This window comes from Pezoporus wallicus, unplaced genomic scaffold (assembly GCF_028554395.1).
Source record: "Pezoporus wallicus isolate ANWC-B61680 ecotype Strahan unplaced genomic scaffold, APGP_CSIRO_Pwel_v1 contig_3486, whole genome shotgun sequence".
In the NCBI taxonomy this organism is placed as follows: domain Eukaryota; kingdom Metazoa; phylum Chordata; class Aves; order Psittaciformes; family Psittacidae; genus Pezoporus; species Pezoporus wallicus.
This window is the reverse complement of record NW_026642292.1, coordinates 8609570-8633523: the sequence shown is the minus strand read 5'-3', so window position 1 is coordinate 8633523 and position 23954 is coordinate 8609570. Positions and strand designations below refer to the sequence as shown.

General features: G+C 35.3%; 1 protein-coding gene across 9 annotated transcripts in view; it reads right to left on the bottom strand.

The window, feature by feature from the left end:
- Positions 1–20287, bottom strand: part of HEATR5A (HEAT repeat containing 5A) — a 56994-nt gene extending 36707 nt beyond the window's left edge. For 6 of the 9 annotated variants that reach the window (XM_057428448.1, XM_057428449.1, XM_057428452.1 and 3 more), the window contains exons 1-11: positions 20177–20287; positions 18344–18602; positions 17088–17299; positions 12348–12456; positions 11678–11827; positions 11243–11414; positions 8572–8732; positions 5861–6116; positions 4632–4787; positions 3570–3820; positions 231–342 (exon numbers count right to left, since the gene is read on the bottom strand). In XM_057428448.1, coding sequence (XP_057284431.1) covers positions 231–342; positions 3570–3820; positions 4632–4787; positions 5861–6116; positions 8572–8732; positions 11243–11414; positions 11678–11827; positions 12348–12456; positions 17088–17299; positions 18344–18469 — 1705 coding nt within the window. In that variant the 5' untranslated portion in view covers positions 18470–18602; positions 20177–20287. Of the gene's footprint in view, positions 1–230; positions 343–3569; positions 3821–4631; positions 4788–5860; positions 6117–8571; positions 8733–11242; positions 11415–11677; positions 11828–12347; positions 12457–17087; positions 17300–18343; positions 18603–20176 lie in introns of those variants that run through there. The other 3 variants (XM_057428453.1, XM_057428455.1, XM_057428454.1) reach the window with 3 other exon arrangements.
- Between the last annotated feature and the right edge of the window lie 3667 nt (positions 20288–23954).

Genomic DNA, 23954 nt, shown 5'->3' with positions numbered 1-23954 from the left:
TCGCTCCCACTTACTCACTGTTTTTCAGACTTTGCTCCCAATGAACTAATAGCAATTTTAAAAGAAATAACACTTTTATTTAGAAAGATTTTCTAAATATTTCAATCAATATTGGGGGGGGTAAAGTATTATTTTGCAGTGGTAAATTAAATTAAACATCCAAAGAGTTAAAGTTAGAGACAAAACACAGAACAGCTTGTAATTTAAGAAAAACTGTAGAAAGCTACTACCTAATGTCATGAGGGCAGCTATCAACAGCCATCCAGCCTGTGTTCGCTGCAGTGAAATGCGACTGTTCTGAGAAGCAGAACACAACAAATCCTCTGCTACTGTCATGATTACCTTCAAAGTTAAAGACAAAAACAGAGCATAAGCATGTTAGTAACTACCATATGTAATTTCAATACTATTTGCTGTGATACTTAATTCTATTTCAGTGTCCCAAAACTGAATGCTATCTTTCTCTCGTACTCTGGCAATAAACTCGGGCTCATGAAGTTGCAATGGCTGACTTCAGTACTAGTCTGGAACGGCTTCAAAAGTTTTGTGGGGTACTAGATAAGTTACCTTGCTGTTTTGTCCCCTTTCTTTTATCAGCAATACACTGACAGGTGATAGTTCTCGCAGAATTGCACTGCAAGTATAGAAGCATTCTGATACTTTATGTCACTATGTAGAAAAAGGATAGCATGAGACATATGAATTAGAGCTCAGAAGCAGCTGTGAGAGGGGTAGCAATATTTTTCTCTTTATTTTAGAATAAGGTCTATCATTATCTCTGTCAGTATTTTAATCAATAAACGGTCTGACTAAACAAACAAGTTACAATAGTATAGTTAAAAATTAATCCTGTCTTAGCTTCTCTGAAATAATTGCACATGCCTACTATTATGTGCTACATGCAAGGTGATAATCTGCACTCTTACTAAAGCACAAACTACCTAGAGTTTACAAGTAAGAACATGCACGCACTGTGTCTACGGACAATTATGGCTACAAATGCTCAAAGCACTCTGCAACCGCTTTGCTTCAATCATGTTTCCCTTACACCAAAAAGTATTTCTTATACTTTGCATTATGTCTGGTCACCAAACCAAACTGCTTATAAATTAGTATTATTAAGTAAGTAATGATTAAGTAAGAAGAATGATTATCAATATCATTAAAAGCCCCAGTATAGACAACATCCTTCTATTTATTTTTTTTTTTGCACATAACTTATTTGGACAGTACAGACAACATCCTTCTAAAATTTATTTTCATACTTATAAAACGTGTCATGAAAGTTTGCACATGAAAGTTTTCTTTATGAAAGTTTGAAATTTGTTCATTTACAAACCTCAGTATTCTGAAAATGTTAGTTTCCCCAGTTCCATAATGCTATCAGGTGGTTGCAAATGAAGAATTCTATCTATATAGATTCCTGACAGAGTTAAAATACTTGATTCTAAAGCAGTACCCTTGTTAAATTATACTACTGAAAATCACTAACAGCTTAGTATACTTAAATTACCTGTAAGATAAACATCCTAGAAAGGATTTCATTTAATGATTTATGGCAACTTTTCTATGTACTAGGATAAATGTCTCGTTTTTGAAGGATTTTTTTGAACTGTAAGCACTAGTACAGAATGCTAAGTACATACAAACCCACCAATTATTTTGTTTTCCTCAATAGGTTCCGCCTGCAACTCTAACCACTCTCTCAAAGGAAATTACATTAATGTAACAAAGTTTCTGTCCAGTACTTCACAGACAGTGAAATACTGTCTGTTCAGTATTTCACTGCTGTCTACGTTTGATACTTCCTTTTCAAAACTGCTCTGTTTAACACTGGTGTCTTTCAGCTCCCCAGAGGAGGAGCTAGCCTGGAATCTGGCAGTGTTCCTAAGAGAGAATGGGAAAGGACTTGTCAACTTCACTGTTCTCCTACCTGCCACGTTAGCACAGAATAGTGTTTCTCCCACACTTTTCTGTGCCCTCCCATACCTCCTCCTGACCCTATTTCATCCTATTATTTTCCTCTAAAAGAAATCTTTGTTAACAATTAAGTTTCTCTGTTAAATAGAAACTTTAGTTCTGCTTATTGAGGTGTACAGTATTTGAATGGCACTTCTACATAACTGGGCAAATGATATTAATTTTGTTCTCTCCCCATGGTCTTTCACTAATCATAAGAAAAAAATTTCAAAAGCTAAGAAAAACAGGCTTTTCAGGTGTTTGTTTGTTTTTTTTTCTAACATATATAAATTGTTTCATCAGCAGCTGGGTCTTTAAATGTGGAGAACTGCAGCTAGCAACGTCTATTATGTAGTGGCATGGAACTGTTAGTACTCAACAACAGGGAAAGGGTGGTTTGGAATCACTGCAAGTCACTACAAAGGACATTACTCCAAATGTACTAAAGCATTCCTTTCATCTTACAGTGGTGTAATAATAAACAACTTCACAATCCTTGAATAAAAGTGTGCCACTTCTTCCCTAATGTCCACTGGCTCCAGAAAAGGTATTTTCAGAACCGAGAACGTGTCTACATTATGCAGAGAATTAGCATGTACTGCTGACATTTATGTCGCATTGTGGTGTTCCAACTGTGAGTATAACTCCATGGATGGAGTTCTCATTGAGATGGAAACACCTTCTCCTGGTCTGTGTTTCTACATTGGCATATCCCTAAAACTTCAGTGCATAGTATGTCCTATCTGTGCTAGTGGAGAGACTGGATCTTGGAGAGACTGCAAGTTAGACTATGTTAATGCAAGAAACTGGTTGCTGTTACCTTCTGTAAAATGAAATGAAAGCATGTATCTGTTGGACTTGATTAAAGATTTCTTTGGACTTGACCAAAGATTTTCAAGATAACACATAATTGATGTTATTGGTGTAAGCACTGACTAAACTGTACACTGGAGAGTCACTAATAGGCCTGGGAAATATTAATTTTGCTTAATCTGTGGTTGAATGAGTTTCCTTCTAGGAAACTTGTTTCCAACATCACAGCGTGCAACAGTCCTTTTATATATGTTTAACCGTGTTTTTAAATATAAATGATCTTTTCCTTTGGCAAAGTCTGCTCCAGACTAGCCTTTTATCACCACTACCACTGCTTAAATGACAGCTTTCTAATTCAAGCCAACATCAAACTGGGCCAGAATTGCAGAAGGTTTGACCTTGCTGTAAATAATTTAGTTTGAAGTTCTGAAAAATGTAACTCTACTGAATAAATGTCTTCTCCAGGTAAACCTTTTCTTAGGCTGTTCAATATCAGTCCTTACAGCTCCAAAGAACTGACCTCTGTCCCAAAACAACAAACCTATCCCCCAGCAAACTTCCGCATTAGAAAAACGTAACAGTATGAGTGGTCATTAATGACATTTCCTGATAAATTCAAAATCCTGACAAATGTGAAAAAAACATTTGCTTATTTGACTTATGGTATGCTTCAAAATTACCTTCTTGAGGAAATAAAGTATCTCACTAGTATACTGGGTTATGTCATAAAGAATACATGCAAATAGTACTGTAAAAAAAAAACCAACCTGACTGTAAGTAAAGTATTCAGACCATACCTTCCCTTTCCCATGTGGAATTCCTAAAGGACAGTGTTTTACTGCACCCAGCAAAGCAGCAACTGCAAAACTGTAGCCGGTTACTGCTTCTGGGGAGGATTTCAATGTAGTAAGACGTTCAATGCAACGATCCAACAGTAGGGACACACAGGAGGGCAATGCTACTGCAATACAGCGCAAACACCAAGCTGCTGTGAGTCTAACTGAAATACTGGGATGAAGAATGACAGAAATTACTGCTTCCAGAACTCCTGAAAAATAAAATGCATTAACACACTTAAGAAACATGCAAGCAGATTGTGAAACAAGCAAAAATGTATACAAAGGACTGATGAACACACCACTATCCAGTGGCTGTACTTCTCTTTAAAATGTACTATGGATTTTTATTGGGAAATATTTCTTATCAAATTGAAATAGCCAAATACTTTTCAAAATAGTTACCCTGAAAAGTAACAACTTGAAAAAAACCTAACATATTACACAATTATCCACAAACACACATAGACTATATCTGTAAGTATAATCAAGAAGGCAGATGTCCACTTGAACACATCCAGAAAAATTGCAGCTAATAAAGGTAGATGAAGATACATAGCTCAAATGAACAGATTTACTGTAAACATTACGAAGTGTTGGACTTCAAATACAGCCATTAACAGTTAAATTTGACATGGATTTTTTGTTTGTTTTAAATTAATGCACTATTGCAGGTCATAGAAGATAAGAGAACTCCTTGGACAATGCTTGAAGATTTCGTACAGTGTGAAAGCTTACCAACCCCTTTCTTGTTCTGATTTTGTGTCTTTTTTTGTGGGGTTGGTTTGTTGTTTTTTGTGGCTTTGTTAGTTAAGTGGAAGAAAACAGAAAAGGACAGAACTACTAAGGAGGTCCAGGTGAGAAGACTGCACACCAGAAGAAAGGTTGTGATGGTCAATGCCACACAAAGGAACCTAGCAGATTTGAAAAATATTGACTGTCTAGCCATAAGAAATCAGAGGTCACAGTGAATAAATGAATGCATTTTGTACTCTGGTTCACAAAATCATTCAGAGGTTGTACCTGTACTGGAGTCTTGTAGTAATGGTGCTGCTGTAGTTCCCAAGCCATGGATGAGACTTCCAAGTTCCTGAAGTGCACAGACAAGCACATGCTGACTTGCTGTTACATCTGTTGTACTATTTTTTGTTTCCAAGTTACCGTCATTCCCTGCACCATCTGATAACACAATATAGGAAGATCCCCATGAAATCATTACCAGAATGAAACAAGCAGGTCAGAACAAAGATTTTGCTCTGATAAGTTGTTTATATTGCCAAATGAGCTTTCATCATTACCATTATTATTTTTGACCAAACTGTTCTCATAAAGGTTTACCTTCACTGAGACAAGCACGTTTCTATTACTCACATGGATAGTGTAGTAACATCTGCGAGGGCAGGTGGGAAGCTGAAATGGAAACTACCAAATTGCTTATCTTTGAGTGGTAGGGAACAGCAGCCATTAAGAAGCATGCTATTCTCAGCCTCACTGAAGTGACCTGAAGAGATCATGCTTTGATTTAACTTGCCATTTACTACATAGTGGGACAAAAAATAAGGAAAGAGTGAAATAGTGCAAGTAAACAAGTAAGAAGGTGGGGTGCCAGGGAATAAAAAGGAAGGGGAAAATCTGAAGGTTTTGGAAAGTTCATCTTTTGAGACACAAATAATTATGTCAGTTGAGACATTTAACATGTAGATATTTAAATGCAATACAATAAGCAGCTGCATACCAGGACTGGTTATGCCCAACATTCTCTTTCTTTTCCCCTATGGTGGGAGATCAGCAGCTTTTTTTGGAAGCTGTATACAAGACTTTATCATGCAGGAGAGGTTTTCTCCAGGAGAAATGCTCATTTTGTCAATCAGGAACAAATGCTTCTTTTTTGAACCATCAGCAGTGTCAGCTACTCTGAACAAGGTGGCAGAATCTGGCTAGACATACATCGGCTTACAATACTGTCTGTATGTTATTACTGCATGTATTTATTATTTTATCTGTAATTGGTTAAAATGATATCACCAGGGAAGAGTGCTGTAAGAGACGTGTACACATATGTGAGTACACACACACAAACAAATAATCAGCTTAAGCTAAAAACAAAGCAGTCCATTAAAAGCCCTCTACATTATTATGGTAATAAATCAGTACTATATATTCTATTTCTGTAGTCTCTGGATTAGGAAATTAGACAATTACTTAAAAAGGAAAAACAGAGGCCCAAATGGATAATCTTGTTAGACCCATACCCGCAACTTTCTTCAGTTTCCAGATGGCCTGACAAATCTCCTTGGCAGCTGCAATTTGAGCTTTTTCCCCAAGAAGGCCTCCTACTGTAGCTCGAAGGATAAATGAAACACAGTGGCGACAGCCGACAGCATCCATCTGACTCTGAATAGCTTTAGTATGAGACTGAGACACAAGATACAGAGTATGGGAAAGGAAGGCAGAGAAGTTCCTTTCAAGCCATTGTGCTCCTAATGTAGAGACAAATACCACATATGCCTGGAAGAAATTTGAAAAGAAAACATATTTTAGAACAGTATCAGGCAGAAAACCACTGCCAACTATACTGCATACATTTATTTTTTTAATCTCTGCATATTGCCACAACTAAAACATCACTAAACTGAGATTACTTCTACGTTTACACATCCACAAATCCCATACATTCTCACTTTCAGGTAGCTGCAAATTTTGTTTTAATCTATTTAAATTACATAAATTACTATCAAAACTGTACTAGCAATATTGTAGCTTGCTTTTACTGTAAGTTAATTCAAGCTGCTTGCCCATGTTATTTTATCCTAGAGTGTGAGAAATGGCAGTTTACCCTGCACAGGCACTTGTTACGTAAAACATTATCTTTGGTCCCACTGAACAACAGCTTCCAGCTATTTAACATTCTGCACATGGAACCCAAATTTAATGTATGAATGCATTTTAAGAACTACTATGTTACAAGACTATAACCCATAACCCTGAGAGAATTTTGTTATTATAGGCTTTGAATTAGGGAATATTTGCAGCCCCCAAGCACTGTTCTTCATGTCAATGAATTTGTTTGCCTTGCAGTGGAGGTACCATAAAAAGACTACATTTGTCACAACAAAGACAAAGAACGCAAAGTCACTTTACAAATCTAATCACAAGACTATTTATTTTGCTAGATAATATGCTCCCTTACAAATGCTTTCCATGTGCATGTGTTGGATTTTTTAAATGGACAGATGTGTTACCATCAAGAAAAGGGAATATAAAAAATGAGAATATGAAAATGAATGCACAAAATTCCTCATAAGAAACTCCACAACTTGTACCCATATCAACAAACTTCTGTATTTGCCTTATATATACTTTGTCTCATGTCTAATATTAACAACAAAATTATTCACTTAAAAGAAAGTGAAGTACTATAAATGGAGACATTTACTACCAGATCCTGTTAGCATCTAATAGCTCGACAAATACTACTTAGACTTCATAATGTACCAGTATAGTACCCTTGTTTCACAGATTTGAAAACTGAGGAATTTGACAGAATAAATAAGACTTGCAAAGAGTCATACTGCCATGGCTACAGTTACAACTATATCTTGAACCTGGCTTTGTCGCGAATAAATATAAATTCTTCTTCCATATGCAAGAAGTAAACTTTAGTGGTTTTCTTATTTTTTAATTTATAATAAGCTGCAATTCACATTGTAATTAATAAATTTTAAAACTGCAAGTGTCTTCTACTCACAGGCACTGACATATGCACAATTTCTCAAGTTTTCCTTAAAGAAACACCGCACTATTTTAACTAGTTCTGGTAGAGTTAGAGTGTACTGTCTAGAACAGGTACTATTGTGTTAACATAGAAATGCATGAAAAAGGTGAAAAAGGAGACAACCTCCAAAAAGCAGTACAAATAGTCAAAACAGTGAACTATCTATTCCTCAAAAACTAATAAAACCACCATGTGTACAGAACACCCTAGGAGTCTGGCATGCATTTTCTAGGCAAATAGCTGTCAAGGTATTTTTTTTTCCCCAGCTTTTCTGTCTCTCTGCCAGAAGTTAATGCTTCCACTCAGCATGATCTGAGACAATTTGTGAGCACCTTCTAGCTGTTTCAGAGCAAGCTCTGGCAGCTTCTATCAGAAACTGAGGCTAATTTACAGACTTTTGAACTGCAGAAGTTGAAGTGAACTGAAAAAGCCCCTTTACTGGAAAAGGGAACATATCAAATAGCTGTGGGGACTGTAACATATTAAAATACTACAGCTGTTTGATATGTAAATGTTCATCATGACCTTTACTCTTGATCCAGAGGTTTAACATTTGAATATCTAGGTCTTACCATGTAAATGTTGTTTAAAATACTATTTCCAGAGAAAAAGTCAATCTGATATTACCTGAAAAATTTATCCTGTTTTTACCAGTATGCACTATGTGGTCTGACTCCAATCCTGCTCAGTTAACAAGATTCCATCCTCTAACTGATCATCCAGGAAAACAGCAGAACAGATATTTGGGGTTTTCCCCACTAAATTCTGTTTCTCTTATTTTTCATGCACTTACTCATAGCAAAACCATTATTTCAGAACAGGACTGGGAATGTCCTTATATAGAAGGAAACTATTCCCTGTGTAATTTCTCCCTTTCACTTTTAGACATAAGGTATTAAGTTTTAAATTAAATATTTGAAGAAAGTCCTCATTTATATCACTTGAAATTCAGATCACATGCAGCTTTCAGAAGTAATACATATTTTATTTCGAAAAATGCAAACCGTCAGGTAAACAATAAGCAACAACAGAAGTTTTTTTATTCTGAAATAACTCAAGGTGTAAGTCCTTATTTTAAAGAACATACATTTCATCATGGATACAAAAAAGGATGAAATAAGAGATACATGGAGAGCAAAGCAGCTATAGGAATTTTTAGCAAAAAATCTTAACTAACGTAATCCAAACCTGAGTGACTCCAACTCTAACATCTCTGCTGACTGAACTGGTCCCTTTCAACATGTCGCCACTGGCTCGTAGAAATCCACAACTTCCACGCAGAAATCCAGTTCCCAGTAGCTCCATCACTTCTTCCAAAGAGATTCTGTGGAAGTTATGCCTGGTGGATGCTAAGAATAGATGGAAATCTTTAGAGGAACAGCTCTGTACACTACTTGCATTTTTCAAGAAAAGTTTCAACTCTGTTTTAGAAAAAAAACAACTTTCATAAGTTCAGTACCACAACCAAATCCAAATGCTGTTTGAGCATAATTTCACAATACAAATGAAGACATTCTGGGACTCGGTGTTCCAGCAAACCCAAATATTTTTTCAAGTTTTTCTGATTCAACTATCTTTAAATAGTTTAGGCCATCACCTAATATGTCTACATATGTTTACCCTTCCATCTAATCTAAACTCCCTTTGCAGAAAGGTCAGTATGGCCTATTCCTACCACCCAGGCTTCACAAAAGCGCTAACTTACTCCAGTTTACCATCAAAGACAACCCTCTATTCCAAAGCAGATTACCATTCTGCTGTGCTTACCCAGATAAGGACACAGCTACAAGTTCTCTCAGAAACAAAAGTATCTCACCTTAGTATTAAATTAGCCCTACAAAAGAATGAGAATAATAGGATATGTTTATGACCTTCTAAGAAATCTATTTATAGTTATTTCCTATTCTGTTGTTTTATTTCTTGCCAGGAAGTTCATTTAAAATACATGCTGGGGCATGTGAGTGCAAACAGCATGACATCTGCACACTGCACAAATTAAGTGGCCTAAAATTTTCAGTGCATTTTTCATTTTCTTCCAAGTATTGAAATGGGAAAATGAACGAGAGGATTTGAAATAATCATGTCCAAAGAAAACCCCAAAACCCAAACAAGTATCAGCAGGTTATTGAATACAATATAGAAACTTCAGAACTACACACTTCTTTATGTACTGTTTCCAGCTCTCCCCGAGCCCCTTCTAGCCCCACCTAGCCTATGTCTCACTTAGTTTCCTCTTCTTTTTAACTAAAAATAATTAAAATTAAAAAGCCAACCAAACAGTTGACGAGCTTCTTATTTAACCTTATCTTAGCACTTTAAACTTTGCAAGCAATGTATTTTTCAGTATTTCTGAAGAAAAGTACTGAGTCCATAAAGAGGGTATTTTTTATTTTTTTTTTTTTACTTTATTGAGAAAAGATAAATACTGATACTTTTTTTCTGTAACATAATAATTCTCTCCAAAAGAATCTTAGAAAAATACTTTAGAAATCAAGACTTCAGAGTCTTCAATGAAAATCCACAGTCTCACAAATTCTGAAATGCAGAAGTAAGTCCAGAGGAAGACCACAGGGATGATAAGGGGGCCGGATCACCTCCCATATAAAGACAGGCTGAGAAAGTTGGGGCTGTTCAGCCTGGAGAAGTGAAGGCTGTGTGAAGGCTCTGTAGCAGCCTTCCAGTATCTCAAGGGGGCCTACAAGGATACTGGAGAGGGACTCTTCTTTAGGGACTGTAGTGATAGGACAAGGGGTAACACATTTAAACTTAAACAGAGAAAGTTTAGGTTAGATTTAAGGAAGAAGTTCTTTACTGTGATGGTGGTGAGGCACTGGAATGGGTTGCTCAAAGAAGTGGTAAATGCTCCATCCCTGGCAGTGTTCAAGGGCAGGTAAGATGGAGTCTTGGGTGACATGGTCTAGTCTTGGTTTAGTGTGAGATGTCCCTGTCCATGGCAGGCAGGTTGGAACTAGATGATCTTAAGATCCTTTCCAACCCTAACTATTCTGTGTTTCTATGATTCTAAGTTGGGCTTAAAGGCATGCAATATTGTCATTTGCTGCTTACAGCACCGAAGGTCTTCTCTGATGCCATTAAAAGCAGAACAGTCTGAATTATATTTATAACAAGATGCAGGGTATTTTGCTTAGATTACAGTTAGATATTTAGAGCTTTGGGCTCCTAAGATTGAACTAGAAACACCCATTCTAAATGACACTGAAGATTGGAGTTGTTAACTTTGTACCAAGATGCTTCGATTAGATCAAGCACTGCCTGTTAGCAGAAATTTATGTGGTCTGTTAAGCGAACAAAACTACAATGTTCATTTCTGCTTCTTATCACATTTGTACTGCTACACAATCCAGATGTGGAAATTGATGATTGTGGAAAAACAGCCTGAAGATAACCTTACCTCTTTAGTTTAACAAAGAGACGCTCTCTCAAGCCTTATTGTTTTCTAAGCTGTTTAATGCAGTCTTGCTTTAAATTCTTGAGGCTACTAATTTCTAAGCTGTTTTCTAAGCTGTTTAATGTTTTCTAAGCTGTTTAATGCAGTCTTGCTTTAAATTCTTGAGGCTACTAATTTCTTTCCGTACAATAAAAATCTTACAACAGAGAAAAAATTGTTTTTCCTTGTTTATTATAAATGTTTATATATATATAAATGTTTATATATATTAACACAACCAAAACCACAACACTTTACAAGAAAAATGTTACAAAATAGACCAAACCAGAGAGATGACCAGCCAGATGAAGCTTACATTGTGATTTTACTTCAGGCTTCAACAGAACTCAAGAACTTCTTATCATCTAACAGATTTTTACAGATGAAGAATCAGCAGAGCACAAACTTTACCTGTTGTCTGTTTAGATGTTAGAGCTCTAGCCAATACTGTGCCTAGAAGTTTTGAAACTGCTAATCGTACATCATAATTGGAACCTTCAAAGGATTTAAAACACAAGGTCACAACACTATCCAAGTCTGTACTCCACATAAATACTGCTTCATTCTGAAGTTCAAGAAGACACTAGACAAAAAAGGGAAATAAAAATGTTTTGATATGGAAAAGCACTCGGTAAAAGTTTTAGTTTGCTACATAATACACAAAGTTCTCTGTAACAAAATAAGCATGTTGCTTCACACTAAAATAACTTGATTTTTTGCTGCCAATGCAATCTCAAAGAAATAAAGATAAGCAAGCAATGTATTCACTGCTGCGCTTGTAATCCATTAAACCAGAATTTTATTTAGGGATCTTACTTGATAAAAAACACTATTAAAGCACTTTACCTTTGCAGCAGCACAGCGGACTGCCATGGATCGATCTGTCAAACAGGATCGGGCAGCTTTGTAAATATCTCTATGACAGGGGATAGCAGCAGCTCCTAAGCCATTTAATATATTTTGCAAACTAAGCATGATCTCATAACGACCTTGAGACTGAAAAATCAAAAAGAGAAATGTTAAAGTTCTGCAACCTAAGCTCGTTGGAAATACAAAATGGCAGCTACTGAAATACATAAACAAAGATTTGGGTCTTTCAGGCTTTTGGAGATCTGTTTATGCTGAAGTGAGTTAAAGCAGGTAACTTGCTCTATAACTCTATAAGCAAGTGAAAACAGTAATTCTATTTTCTACTGGAAAGTACTAACTAGCACGCAAAACATGAAGTACAAGCTGGAGCAAAGATCTTCTTACTATTAAGGCAATTAGATTTTCTAGTTTATCAAGTCCTTTCACGAAATCAGATTGAGAAGAGCTATGATCCATCCTTTTATAGTCATAACCCATTAGCTCTCCGGGAATTCTTTGGAATTCAGACACTGATTTTTATCCTATGACTTTCCACAATTTTTTTATACTTTGATATCATGCACTTTCTCATATTCATTGGCCCAGCTACCAACAGTACACATCCTATTATTTTTCCAATCATTTTTTAAACATGCTGTTCCAATACCTCTGCATTCTTCATTGCTTTAAGCACATTCCCAACGGTGTCAGTAAAACTGTTTCCCAAAATTCTTCCCAATTTTTTGTATAAATAGCCCAAGCATACCACCGCAGCACTAAAACAAAAGCAAATCCAAAGATGCGTGAAAATGGATGCAGTAATAGATGAAAGGGGTTAGGATAACTAATGTAATCAGTGGGCAAACAATAAAATAACAAAACAGAATGTCCCAAAAAAGTTATGTGAATCATCAAAAGGAAAAGAAAAAAAAAAAAGTCTGTGTGTGGCACACACTCTAGGAGAAATGTAGATACAAGGGTTGGAAAAACAACTTGCACAATGTAAGAATTCAGGTAATACAATCTTCCAATAAATTTTATGATAGGAATACAATTTGCATATCCACCTTTAAATCTTAACATTAATTTCTATCTAAGAAATTGAGCATGTCCTGCATCATACAGCCTACGGCATTGTGCTATGGCAGATCATGCAGCCTATGGCATTGTGCTATGGCAGATGCTGCTAGAAGTAGCCAGGGACAAGTTTATTTATTACTGGATGGTCAATAGTAGACTGTAAATGGTCTAGTAATTAAAATTCTGTATAACAATATGCAATAAAGAAACACCTTGAATGAAATATAACTATAAGCCCATGTCCTTTTCACAACACACAATTCTGAATTTAGTTTCCAACTGACAACTGGACTCTATGCTCACTGCCATATCCTTTAGCAAAAGCAAAAAATTACTAAATATTGAGCAAATAAAGAAAGAGAGAGCTGCTTAAATAAAGAATATTTTCCTTTTAATAATGTCCTGGGTTCGGTTTAAACCACGACAAATAATTAAGGAAAACCCTTGGGTTTTGTATTGACAGATCTAGAACTAAACCAATTAATTTTATGCACATAAGGAAAAAAGAAATTGTATCTTTAATCAGCTTCTGGCTCTTTGACCAGATCTTCTTGAACATGCAGTGACACTGCTCAGCACCTCATTCAACAAAGCAACACTTTACTTACTCTGCACCTGAATTCAGGTTTCACATAAAGAATTTTAAAAACACATACTGAACACATTCTTGATTAGAAAAATGCATTTATTATTAACAGTGATTCCCTAAATGACAAAGCAAAGTAAAAGAAACAAAATTGGTATTCATTATCTCTTATCATACCAAAATCCTATTTTCATTGAAGCAACATTTTTCATTATTACTTTTATCCAACTCGGTATACCAACAAGTTTGGATTTTAATGCTGTTCATGGTGTGGCTGGGCATAAAATTACAAATGTTGCTAGTAAATTGATCATCTGATGGTCACAGATACTCTGCTTAATTAGCCTTAAAACTAAAAAATGTATATTTAATATCATAATCCAGATCCAGAATATTTAACAAATATCTACAAAAAAAAAACAACAACCAAATCATAACTACCTTATTACAGCATGGTATAACCTGCAAACACTCTTACATGGCTGACTGTTCTGACCTGCTTAAGTGTCCTATGAAAAAATCAGTCAGTGTTGAACAGTGATTTCTAGAAACAAAGTGGCAACATTTGTTGATGAGTAACATATAATCAACTAAAGATGAGATTCCAACTACTTCCACGTATCAATATTTAAGTTCCTATAAAAGTTAAAAGCATAGGACTTTAGGAAGCTCTTCTTATTGCCTTCCAGGATTTTATCATGCCTGTAGCTGTCCATTTGCCTTTCCCCACAAATGCTTCTTCACTATGTCCAAACTGTATTGAGTCACTTTATCTGTCAAGTAACAAGCAACAGCCACAAGTTTATAAGGAAGTTTGTAAATTTAGGTTTTTGCAGGGAAAAGCCTCCCTGTCTGTGTTTTTCCCTCCCTGACTGCATAGCCCCATTTTGACATACAGCTCTCTCTATAAAGATACATTTAAGTTGTTTTCTTTCAAATATTGCCTTAGCAATTGTACTTGGAGAGGTACTAACAAAAATGCAGACCTAAAATACTTAATCATGTGGCAGAACACCACTGATATCAGCTATTAAAAGTTTCCTGACCAGCCAAATGCTTTCAAAATGCTTATGGTTTGAAAGCAACCCTAGCAGATATTTTAAAAAACCTTGTAATTTGAAGTAAAGTAAGAAGTTGTATCCACACTACACGATCTGTTTAACTGATCTGGTTCGTCATTCACATCACGCTCAATTTTAGTAGATAAGCACCTATCTAAGGTTCTGTTTAAAATGCTTGCCTAAAACATTTAAGTTTTCCACCTATGCAAAAAAAGAAAAATTACAAATTTATGGGATAAGAGAACAATTCACTATAAACTGTATTTAAAGGAGTTTTCAGGTGAATCAACACATTGTGAACAATGACAGCTGAGTGTTGCCACCAGACAACATGGGCATGTATGCTGAATAAGGACAGATGGCAAACAAACAGTCATGATTTTAAAAAATAAAAAGAAGAAAAAAAAGCAGTCTTTCTTCACTGATCACCAAGTATTCACACTTGCCACCCAAGATGAAAGATCTTACTCAATAAAGACTTCTGTAGTTCTGATTATTCTTCTGTAGCCTGTTGTCTCAGTCAGTATTATAAGAAATCCCATTTCCAAACCTTTTTTAAAGCAAACCATATTTTACTGCTACCCTTTCCTCCACTTCCTCTCTTATTTCCTCTCTTCACTACTGCTTACATACCCAGCAGGATTTTGAACACTGCTACATCTTTCTCCCGCAGTTACTTCTCCACCTTCTAACTCTGGGTATCTGCCATTTCTGTCTGCCATTTCTGCCTTGCTGCCAATGGACTCCATCATTCCTTCTCGCTATGCTGACAACATCTCACTTCCTCCAGTGTGGCATCTTGCAGCCAAAGCAACGAAGACTGGCAGAGTTTTGTTCCATACAACAACTCACCTATAATGTTATTGAAACTCACTGCTGAGGAGCTGGAAGTAGCAGTAACTCATTTTGCAAGACTAAGACCTTTTATAGCAACCTTATTATTAACTCATAAGACTGCACAAGAGGTCAGTTGGAACAAGAGGGAAACAAAAAAACATTGTGGTACTGGAAAATACAGCTGACTCCTTGCAAAAAATCTACTTTCAGGAAGCTTCACTTGAGTTGTCACAAAGAGGATTAGCATGTGAAGCAAAGGAGGAAGGTAGATTCTACTCTGCTTTGTAAACTGTATAATTAATGCACAATGATGCTTTACTATCTCTACCTTTATTTTCAGTTTTCTTCACTATAGTGAAAGATGTGCATTGTTTCAGGAATAAAGGTTATTCATAATGTTTTGCACCTTAAGATATGGTTTCACATCCTGCAGTATCAGTGCACACTTCTCTGTTCGGTTGGCTATGCTTCAGGCATTTAGTTACAAACATTTCATGTCCAGTTTCCCAGTTGGATTAAGAGATGTGCTCAATAACTATGTATTTGTACCTGGAGTTATGCTTGTACATTTCATGGCTCTTCTCAGCACTACTATTATCTTCTCTGTGTTTTTCAAGCACCTGCCCTTGTAACAGTGTTAGCCATTGCTGGTATTCTCTCTGGCCTGATTTTCAGTTACCTGTCTGGAGATCACCAACTGTCTTGTACTTTTTTGGTTCCTGATGCACACATACAGTATCTGAAACTATTACGTTCTTTATGTATTCTCTGGCAGTGAACTCAGATGCATCATGTCAGGTAAAGGTTTTTTTTCTTTAACTAATGTTAATGAAGTTATATTTGAAAGGCTTTCTTCACCTTTTTTAAAATAATCGGTGCTTGTTTGATGTGCTGTAAAGCATGGTTTATTCAATATGGCAATACATATTGCAGGCTGGTTCTGTCCCTTCACTGAACAAAAACATAAAGCATAAACTGGCCTCAGTTTACTCTATTACCTTAAAGCACACTATGGTCATTATAGCCCTGAGTGACAGCACTGAGTTTAGCATTCCTACACTCTTAAATAAATTAATTTAGCTTAGCTTTCAAATCACTCAAGGCATTTATTTCCAGTGGTTCCAGTAAACAGTAGCTAGTTAGGTATGTCAAATTTTGTTCTAACATATACAATCTGCACTAACTCCCATCAGCCACCAAACTGCCTCTCTTCAAAGCTTTAAAACTAATGCGATTTTGAAGTGTTTGAGTGTAATTGATTTCATGGTATATTTATAGAAATCATAACAAGAAGCTTCTAAATAAGGAAGAAAAATATATTTTAAGCTTATTAAACTTTCAAGGGTAATTTACATTGTAAGGTATTTACCTGAATTTCATCCCCCCCCCAAACATGCAGCTGAACTTCTTACTCAGAACTTTCCAGTAAAGACACAGAAAGGAATATATAATATGCTACCAAAGTACTTAATCACTCATAATTCTACCCCAAAGGCACCATATACTAAATGATTAAAATAAAATTGGTTTAATATCTAGAGAGAAGGAAGCAATTTGAATTTGCCTTCAGATGAAGTCAGTTTCTCTTCTTAATAGTCAAGTCTAAAAATTTTAGAGATGTAATACCAAAGAAAAAAATCACTTTCTGCAGCTGTGCAACACCCACAAGAATGATTCTAACCAGGGAGGCTCCCAAATTCTACATGCAATATGACACAAAGCTCTACAGGACAGCGGGCAGAAATAAGGGAGCACACCCTCTCCTTCATTAACCTCTCACCACGTAAATCTGTCTCTCTTGCTATTACTGGATTTGACGTTTGGGGTTAAAACAAATACTTACAGTTTTGTAGGCAGATAACTTGGCGAATCATCTTTACTTCGAATGAGTTCATTGCATTTGTCAATTGTTTGGTAAACCAAAAAAGTGTCTCCAGTGCTATAAAGTACAGCCAAATTCTTGGCAACAAGCCGTCTGGTAGGAGGTCCTGGTGAATTGTTTAATAAAGAAGTCAATTGCTCAACTAGTTTCTTCTGATTTTCCCTTATATCAGCCTGGAAACAAAGATCAGTAACCAGTTAAACTTCAGTTGTATTTAAAAGTTAAAGACAATTAATGCTGATTATCTTTACCTTTATTAGGTATCTTTACTTCATTATTAGTATTCTGATAATATGACATTCTTAGTTAAAAATGAACATTTTATTGCACTTTTCTACTGAGAGAAAAGCCACCTCAAATATGTGAGTACTTTATTATTCTTTAAAAACAACCCCAACATTTTTCAGAGCATAATTCTTTCTAGTAGCATTCCAAGTGTATTTTCACCACGGCATTTGTATAATTATGTCTTGCTAAAACAAAACTGTGTTTTCTTGCTTCTTCTATGCTTGTTTTAAAATAAAACAATTCCTAGAAATAATAGCAATTTAAGTAGTAAAGAAGAACTTTAGTGGAGTGTCAAGAAGTTGAGCATTACAAAGGAAAGAACTTCCCTTAAAACTATCATCTATTTTAGTCTTATAGAATTTCTTTTTAAATGCTTTTTTAAGGAAAAAAAAAGCATCTGGCACTGTATTTCATTTGCATATTTTAACACAAAGAATATAACTCTTACACAGCATTATCTAGGTTGCTTTATTGCTACATATCCACATGTCCTACTTAATATGCACTGAACAGTGAACCAAGTTGGCTGGAAACATATTTTATTATTTGACTAGGAAAATAAAAAAATAAGAGAAAAATGTTACATTCTTGCTTGCTAGAGAACTACAAAGCAATTGTGCCATGCTAGGTGGAAGTATGGCTTCCATTCTTCATCATGAGGTTGCAAAATCTTGCAGTAATTATCTAAATTAAGAGAAAGAAAAAAAAAATCCTTTCACTAGACAAGTGGCTCTGTCATCTGAAGGGCTGTGACCAAAAACTTGTAACATTTAGAAAGCTGCAGCTAACACAGAACATACTTTCATTGCATGTACATGAAAAATATGAAGCAAATATGAATAAAGCTCTTTGTTTTTAAACAAAATAACAAAAAACCCAGAGAGAAATAACTATAATGTGCTTTTCTTCTCAAGTCTCATTATACTTACTCTGGAAGTCACTGGTAGAAGTTTTTCCAAAAACTGTAACCATTCAAAAATGAACTCTGCTTTTTGAAATTCACCAAGCTGCTTATATGCTTCTTCATTAAGTAGTAAACTGTGAGCTAGCTCCATTCTTTGAAATTTTCCTCAAATCTCTCCTCAAGCACCATGGAATAAAAAACACCAACAAACTGCCACAACTGTGCTAACCAGTCAAGTTTTCTTCCTCATTAACATCTGGTGACTGAAGCAGGAATCTGAACACCTAAACAGAAAAAGAAACAAACAAAAAAACAAACAAAAAAAATCACCAGAGAGTCAACAATCATATTATAGTCATGGTCGGCTTATTAAAACTAAATTTTCAAAGATAAACATACAGAAAATATAAAACTACACTACTTTTATTCAGGTAGCTTTAGTAATAATGGTTTTGGAAATGAGATAATTGTATTAATGTAATATGTCAATTCAAAAATATACTTCAGAATATATCAGAGGAGTTATTACTGAACTATTATTCTTCTTTTTTTTTTTTGATAAAACGAGTTTTTCTAATACCCAATCATGCATATACTTGAAAGTAGTGACCAAAGTAGGCCCCAAACATAATTACTTTTACTCTCTAGAACTAAAGGCAGCAATGGCAATAACCTATAGCTAACAAACTCCTGTTTATTATACTCATAAATATAAATGCTAATATATTATTCTATCACTTTATGTATTCGCAGTGCCAAACAGAGCACAAAGAAAAAGTAGAATTTCATTGCTGAAAAAAACTCTAACACTGTCTTTAAGAAAAAATATATCAAAAACCAAACCAACAAACAATAAACCAAACACAATCTGAAAAATTAATATTTCAAAAACTCAAAGTTCAAAAGAAGTTATGTTTAGTCTGAGAGACAGAAGTAAAACGTAACTATTTTGAAAATTATGCTGCCAATAAGCATAACTAGAAGCAAACTAAGGTAAAATTCTTCTAATGTTAACTTTCTCCCCCATACTATTTATGTGCCACCGAGCCTCAAACTACAAAATACAGTATTCTGTAGGCTTCACAAACAAAAATAGTTAAGGAGACTTTGGTAAAATGTCAACCATATTTTCAACTCCCAATAAATTCTCCTTTCCAGAGGTCACCGAGACTGCTGAATATGTATTTCTTTTTTTTACAGTAATAATATTATAGTGTAAAATGATCCAACAAGCAGTAAATGGGCAATACAAAGCAATGGTAAATTATTCAGTACTTGGGTTGTCATCAAATGCACAGCAGAATGTTACTTTTACTACTTTCTACACGTTTTAAGGTAAATTTTACTTACAAAGGAAATTACTCACTTCTAATTTACTATAATGAACTGTCATTTCAAATTTACCTGAAATACCACGCAGCCTGACAAAGCACCACGTTATAAAATGACAAGCAGAGATGCATACACATAGCTCATCATACCTATATATAATTTTATCTGCCTAGGTACATAGACATTCAAAATTTATCACTTATCTCACTCTTAGAAAACTCACAGAATGTAACTCTAGCTTCATTTTTTTTGCAACATCAAAAAAAAAAAAGTAGAATTATGTATTTCACTGAGTATTTGAATAGAGTTTCATCACAGTTCAGTATGGAAATTACATACTGATGTACATGTCACAAGCACTTCTTTTCCCCTCACCCAAAGCCTGTCCCAACATCTAATACCTCTAATCACCTACTGCTACAGCAGCTGATCCAATTTACATATCCAACTATGGATTACAATTCTCAGCCGTTTTCCCCAACTGAAAAGATCACAGATTGTTGCCATACACTAGCACTTAACTTACCTAGCAGGTAATTCCTCATCATTGTAAAAAACTGTCTCTCTTCTGCTAAAGATTCTTGGACAAAGGACATCAAGAACTTGACTTTCTAGAAAAGAATTCACAAAAAGATCAACTTTAGGAAAGCTCACCAAAAAGACACTAGACTGGAGCTCCATCATATTATTATCTTTTTAAATGTTACATTTAAATTGTGTAGACCCACCACATCTACCATGCAATTTGCTTCATTTCACTAATGAAACACTTATTCTGTTTTTTTTAATTCAGTTTAATTCTGAACAAGCAAACAAAAAAAAAGCTCAAACAGCATAATGCCATAATTATTTTCTAGAAAGCTTATTCCAGTGCTATCATAAAACCTGCATTACTTCAATGCATCTAAAAAAGCACCAGTGCAAAATAGTCATTGTATTAGTATGGAATGCTATCATAAATAACCATATCCTTATTATCAAGTCATAAACAATGTCACAGCATTCATATCAAAATCAATCACCTGGAGAGCTGGCAAAGGTGACTCAACTGTTTGAAAAATCCATTCATAATATACTATGGATACAACAAAATATGATGATTATCAATCCATTCTCCTAGCTCCCAGATACAATCTTAATATTACAATCAATGTGCAAAACCATTTCCTTTTAAACCTCATTCAACTTGAATTTAGTCTGGCAGGGCACGAAATTCAGGTTATGTGCCATCGTAAAAGTAGTCTCTTTTTGACCAGTCTCTAAAAGACTGAAGTTGAAAACAAATCAAAAGTACATGCAGATTTAAAAATAATCAAAACTTTCAGCTTGGTGAACCAGTGTTCAGCCTGGAGAAGAGAAAGCTAAAGGGGACCTAACAGCAGCCTTCACAATGGAAGGCTACCAAGATGAAGACAGGTTCTTTACTGAGGTGTATGGGAGGAAATAATACAACCAGTGACATAAAAGAAGAAAAGTTCCAACTTGATAGAAGAAAAAAGATTTTTCACTGCAAGGATTATCAGTCACTGGGACAGGTGCTCAGAGGTTACAGAAAGAAAAGGTTATAGAAACCCTTTGAGGTTTCTAAGACTCCACTGGACAAGGCCCTAAACAACATCATCTGAAGTTATTACTGTAACTTGTTTCTAAATGAGATACTCCTACTGCCTAAGTAGTAAAAATAATTTAGATTCAATTTTTTTTTAGTGTAAATTAAAAAGAAAGATGTTATGGTACAGTTGCTGATCTTTACAGTGAACACCTGCTAACATGGCTACCATTTCACGAAAAAAGGACCATCAGCTCTGAATTACAGAGATTGATTGTTAATTATGCAAGATTTAGTTTTGTAGAAACTGAGAACTGCCCATGCAGCAAAAAAAACCCACAGACCTGATCTTTCCAGGGCTGGTCAACAAGCATGGTTATATGAAGCATACAAAGCAGCGGATCCTCCACCCTAACCAAAAAACCTTATCCCAAATGCTTACTGAGACTCCCTTTAATGAGCTGTAAGCCTGCATACCAGGGATGTATGGTGAGGAGGAAAGGCAAGAATGTAGGGAGTCAGGTTTTTACTGCAGCATACTGGTTTTGCAGTTAAGAGGGGAGAACAGCACAAAAGGCATAGTGGTTACACAGCTGCGCAAAGCAGAACACAAGCACAGAATGTGGGGATGAGCTGCATTTGATTAATATTAAATATATCCTTGTTACATATACAAGATGTTACTAGGCAATCTCTAGGTGCATCAAACCTAAACACATACTGTGCAGACATGGATGCAACTCTGCTCTAATTAGAGCCATGACATAATTAGAGGAATGGCACAGCCATGTCAGAGGCCAGGCAAGCACGATGGAAGACTGAATGTTATGCCAGCCACGGGTATTAAATTTTACTGAACATCATCACATACTACTGAACTGATGTGAGAACAACCTAGGCATGTTTAAAAATGTGAATAATTTGACAGTCCCCTTCATCTGGTGTTATAATTTTGATGCTTCTCAATCTGAAAAACAGATCTGGAAAAATAAATGTGGAATTTGATTGAATGAAACACATACTATACCATCAACAAAATGAAAAGGCATACAAGGCTAATAGAAATATCTCCATTTTCTAGCTAGTGTGACACAGCACACTTTTGGGTTGGTCTTAATATAACCAAAGTAATTACAAGACTTACTTTCTTATCTGTGCTACAAGAGCAGATCGATCAAAAAAAAAATCCCTTTTTTCCTGTAATGTAAGTCTATTTTATACTATCCTACAAAACTATCTCAAAGATTTATTGAACAAGGCAGACGTTGTTCCTACTTATCACTGATGAAGAATTTCTCATCTGCTGACAGCCAATTTGGCCAGCAGAACTGTTCAAGCCTGACCAGAAAAGAACTTAGAAAAACTCTCAGAACAAGCACTAGATGGAATGCTGCCATGTATATTGGAAGGAATATAGGATGAATCAAGCATTAAAAAGCAACAGCAATTGAGCTTCTAAAGTTCCTGACAAACCATAAAGCAAAAAAGAGGGACTTGGTCATCTTTAAAAAAAAAAAGGTGACTGAACCAGAGTAAGACAGATCTGAATAGCTGCCTTCAGCAACTGGCTTTGAAATGTGAGAACCAACAGGACACCAATGACAAAGTTTTAACAGAACAAAAGACGCCAAAAAAATCTATTATGTGTATCAAGTTTGTTCTGAGATATGTAATCTTCTCAGGCTTTAAAAGCTGAGGGAAAGAATTCATAGACTGTTGTATTTCTTTCCATTGAAAGTCCAAGACAAAAATTAATACACAACAAACTAAAAGCTATAAGCAATTGTGGCAACTTCATGAATTTTACATTTCCTCTTCCTTCCACCCCATGGCATATTTTCTCTCTGCATTAAAAAAAAAAAAAAAAAAAGTAATCTGCAATACAGCACACTCCTAACTGATCTCTCACTAAAAAAAATAAGCCCTTAAATTATGACTCATTATTTCAAGACAGATCAGCACAAGTAATGGAAACTAACACACAGACCAAGTATATACTTACAAATTTAATTTAAAGTTTTCTCATATTTGATCTCTTGTTGTTACAGAAGTTGTCTCTTTAACTGGAACAAGCCGTGCTCAAACAGAAATCAGATAAACCTCGGCTCTCTGAGTGTGATACTCATATGAGGATCTAGTATAACATCTAAATGAGGATCTATATCTACTACGTAGCAAAGAAAATAAAGTGCTGTTTAACTTACATTAATAATTCTTAATTATATTTTTCTAATTTCACAAGTATTAAAATTTCTCTGCATGAAATCTGATAGAAAGTTTAAAAATAAAAAGCCTATGGATTCAGTTTTGTACCAAAGTCTAGCAAAGAAGGAATTTACTCCTGTAAGAAACTATAACTTACTCCTTGCCAGTAACAAATCAGTAACTGGTAACAGTAATATTTTAAGATTTCAAAATTACCAGCAATAACTACCAGTGTTTTCCTAACAGCTACCATTAGGCTGACTATACAACCAATGCCATAACCATCCCACTGCTGAAAAACAGAGATGAGGAATGCTCATTAGCTTCAAGTTGTCCTTCACTGTACTGCTTTTTTTCCTCAGAAAGCAAGACTTATTATCATCATCTATCTAACAAGTGAACCAATACATTTAAGAGAAAGCCTTCCAGCCTGACACGTTTAGTTCTAGTCATTAACAGTTCAGATCAATGTTACTCCTGCAGCACTGTTTTAAAAGTTTAATGGGATGATCGTTGCCCTTGCATCTGAGCTGACTGCACAGCAAGAGGA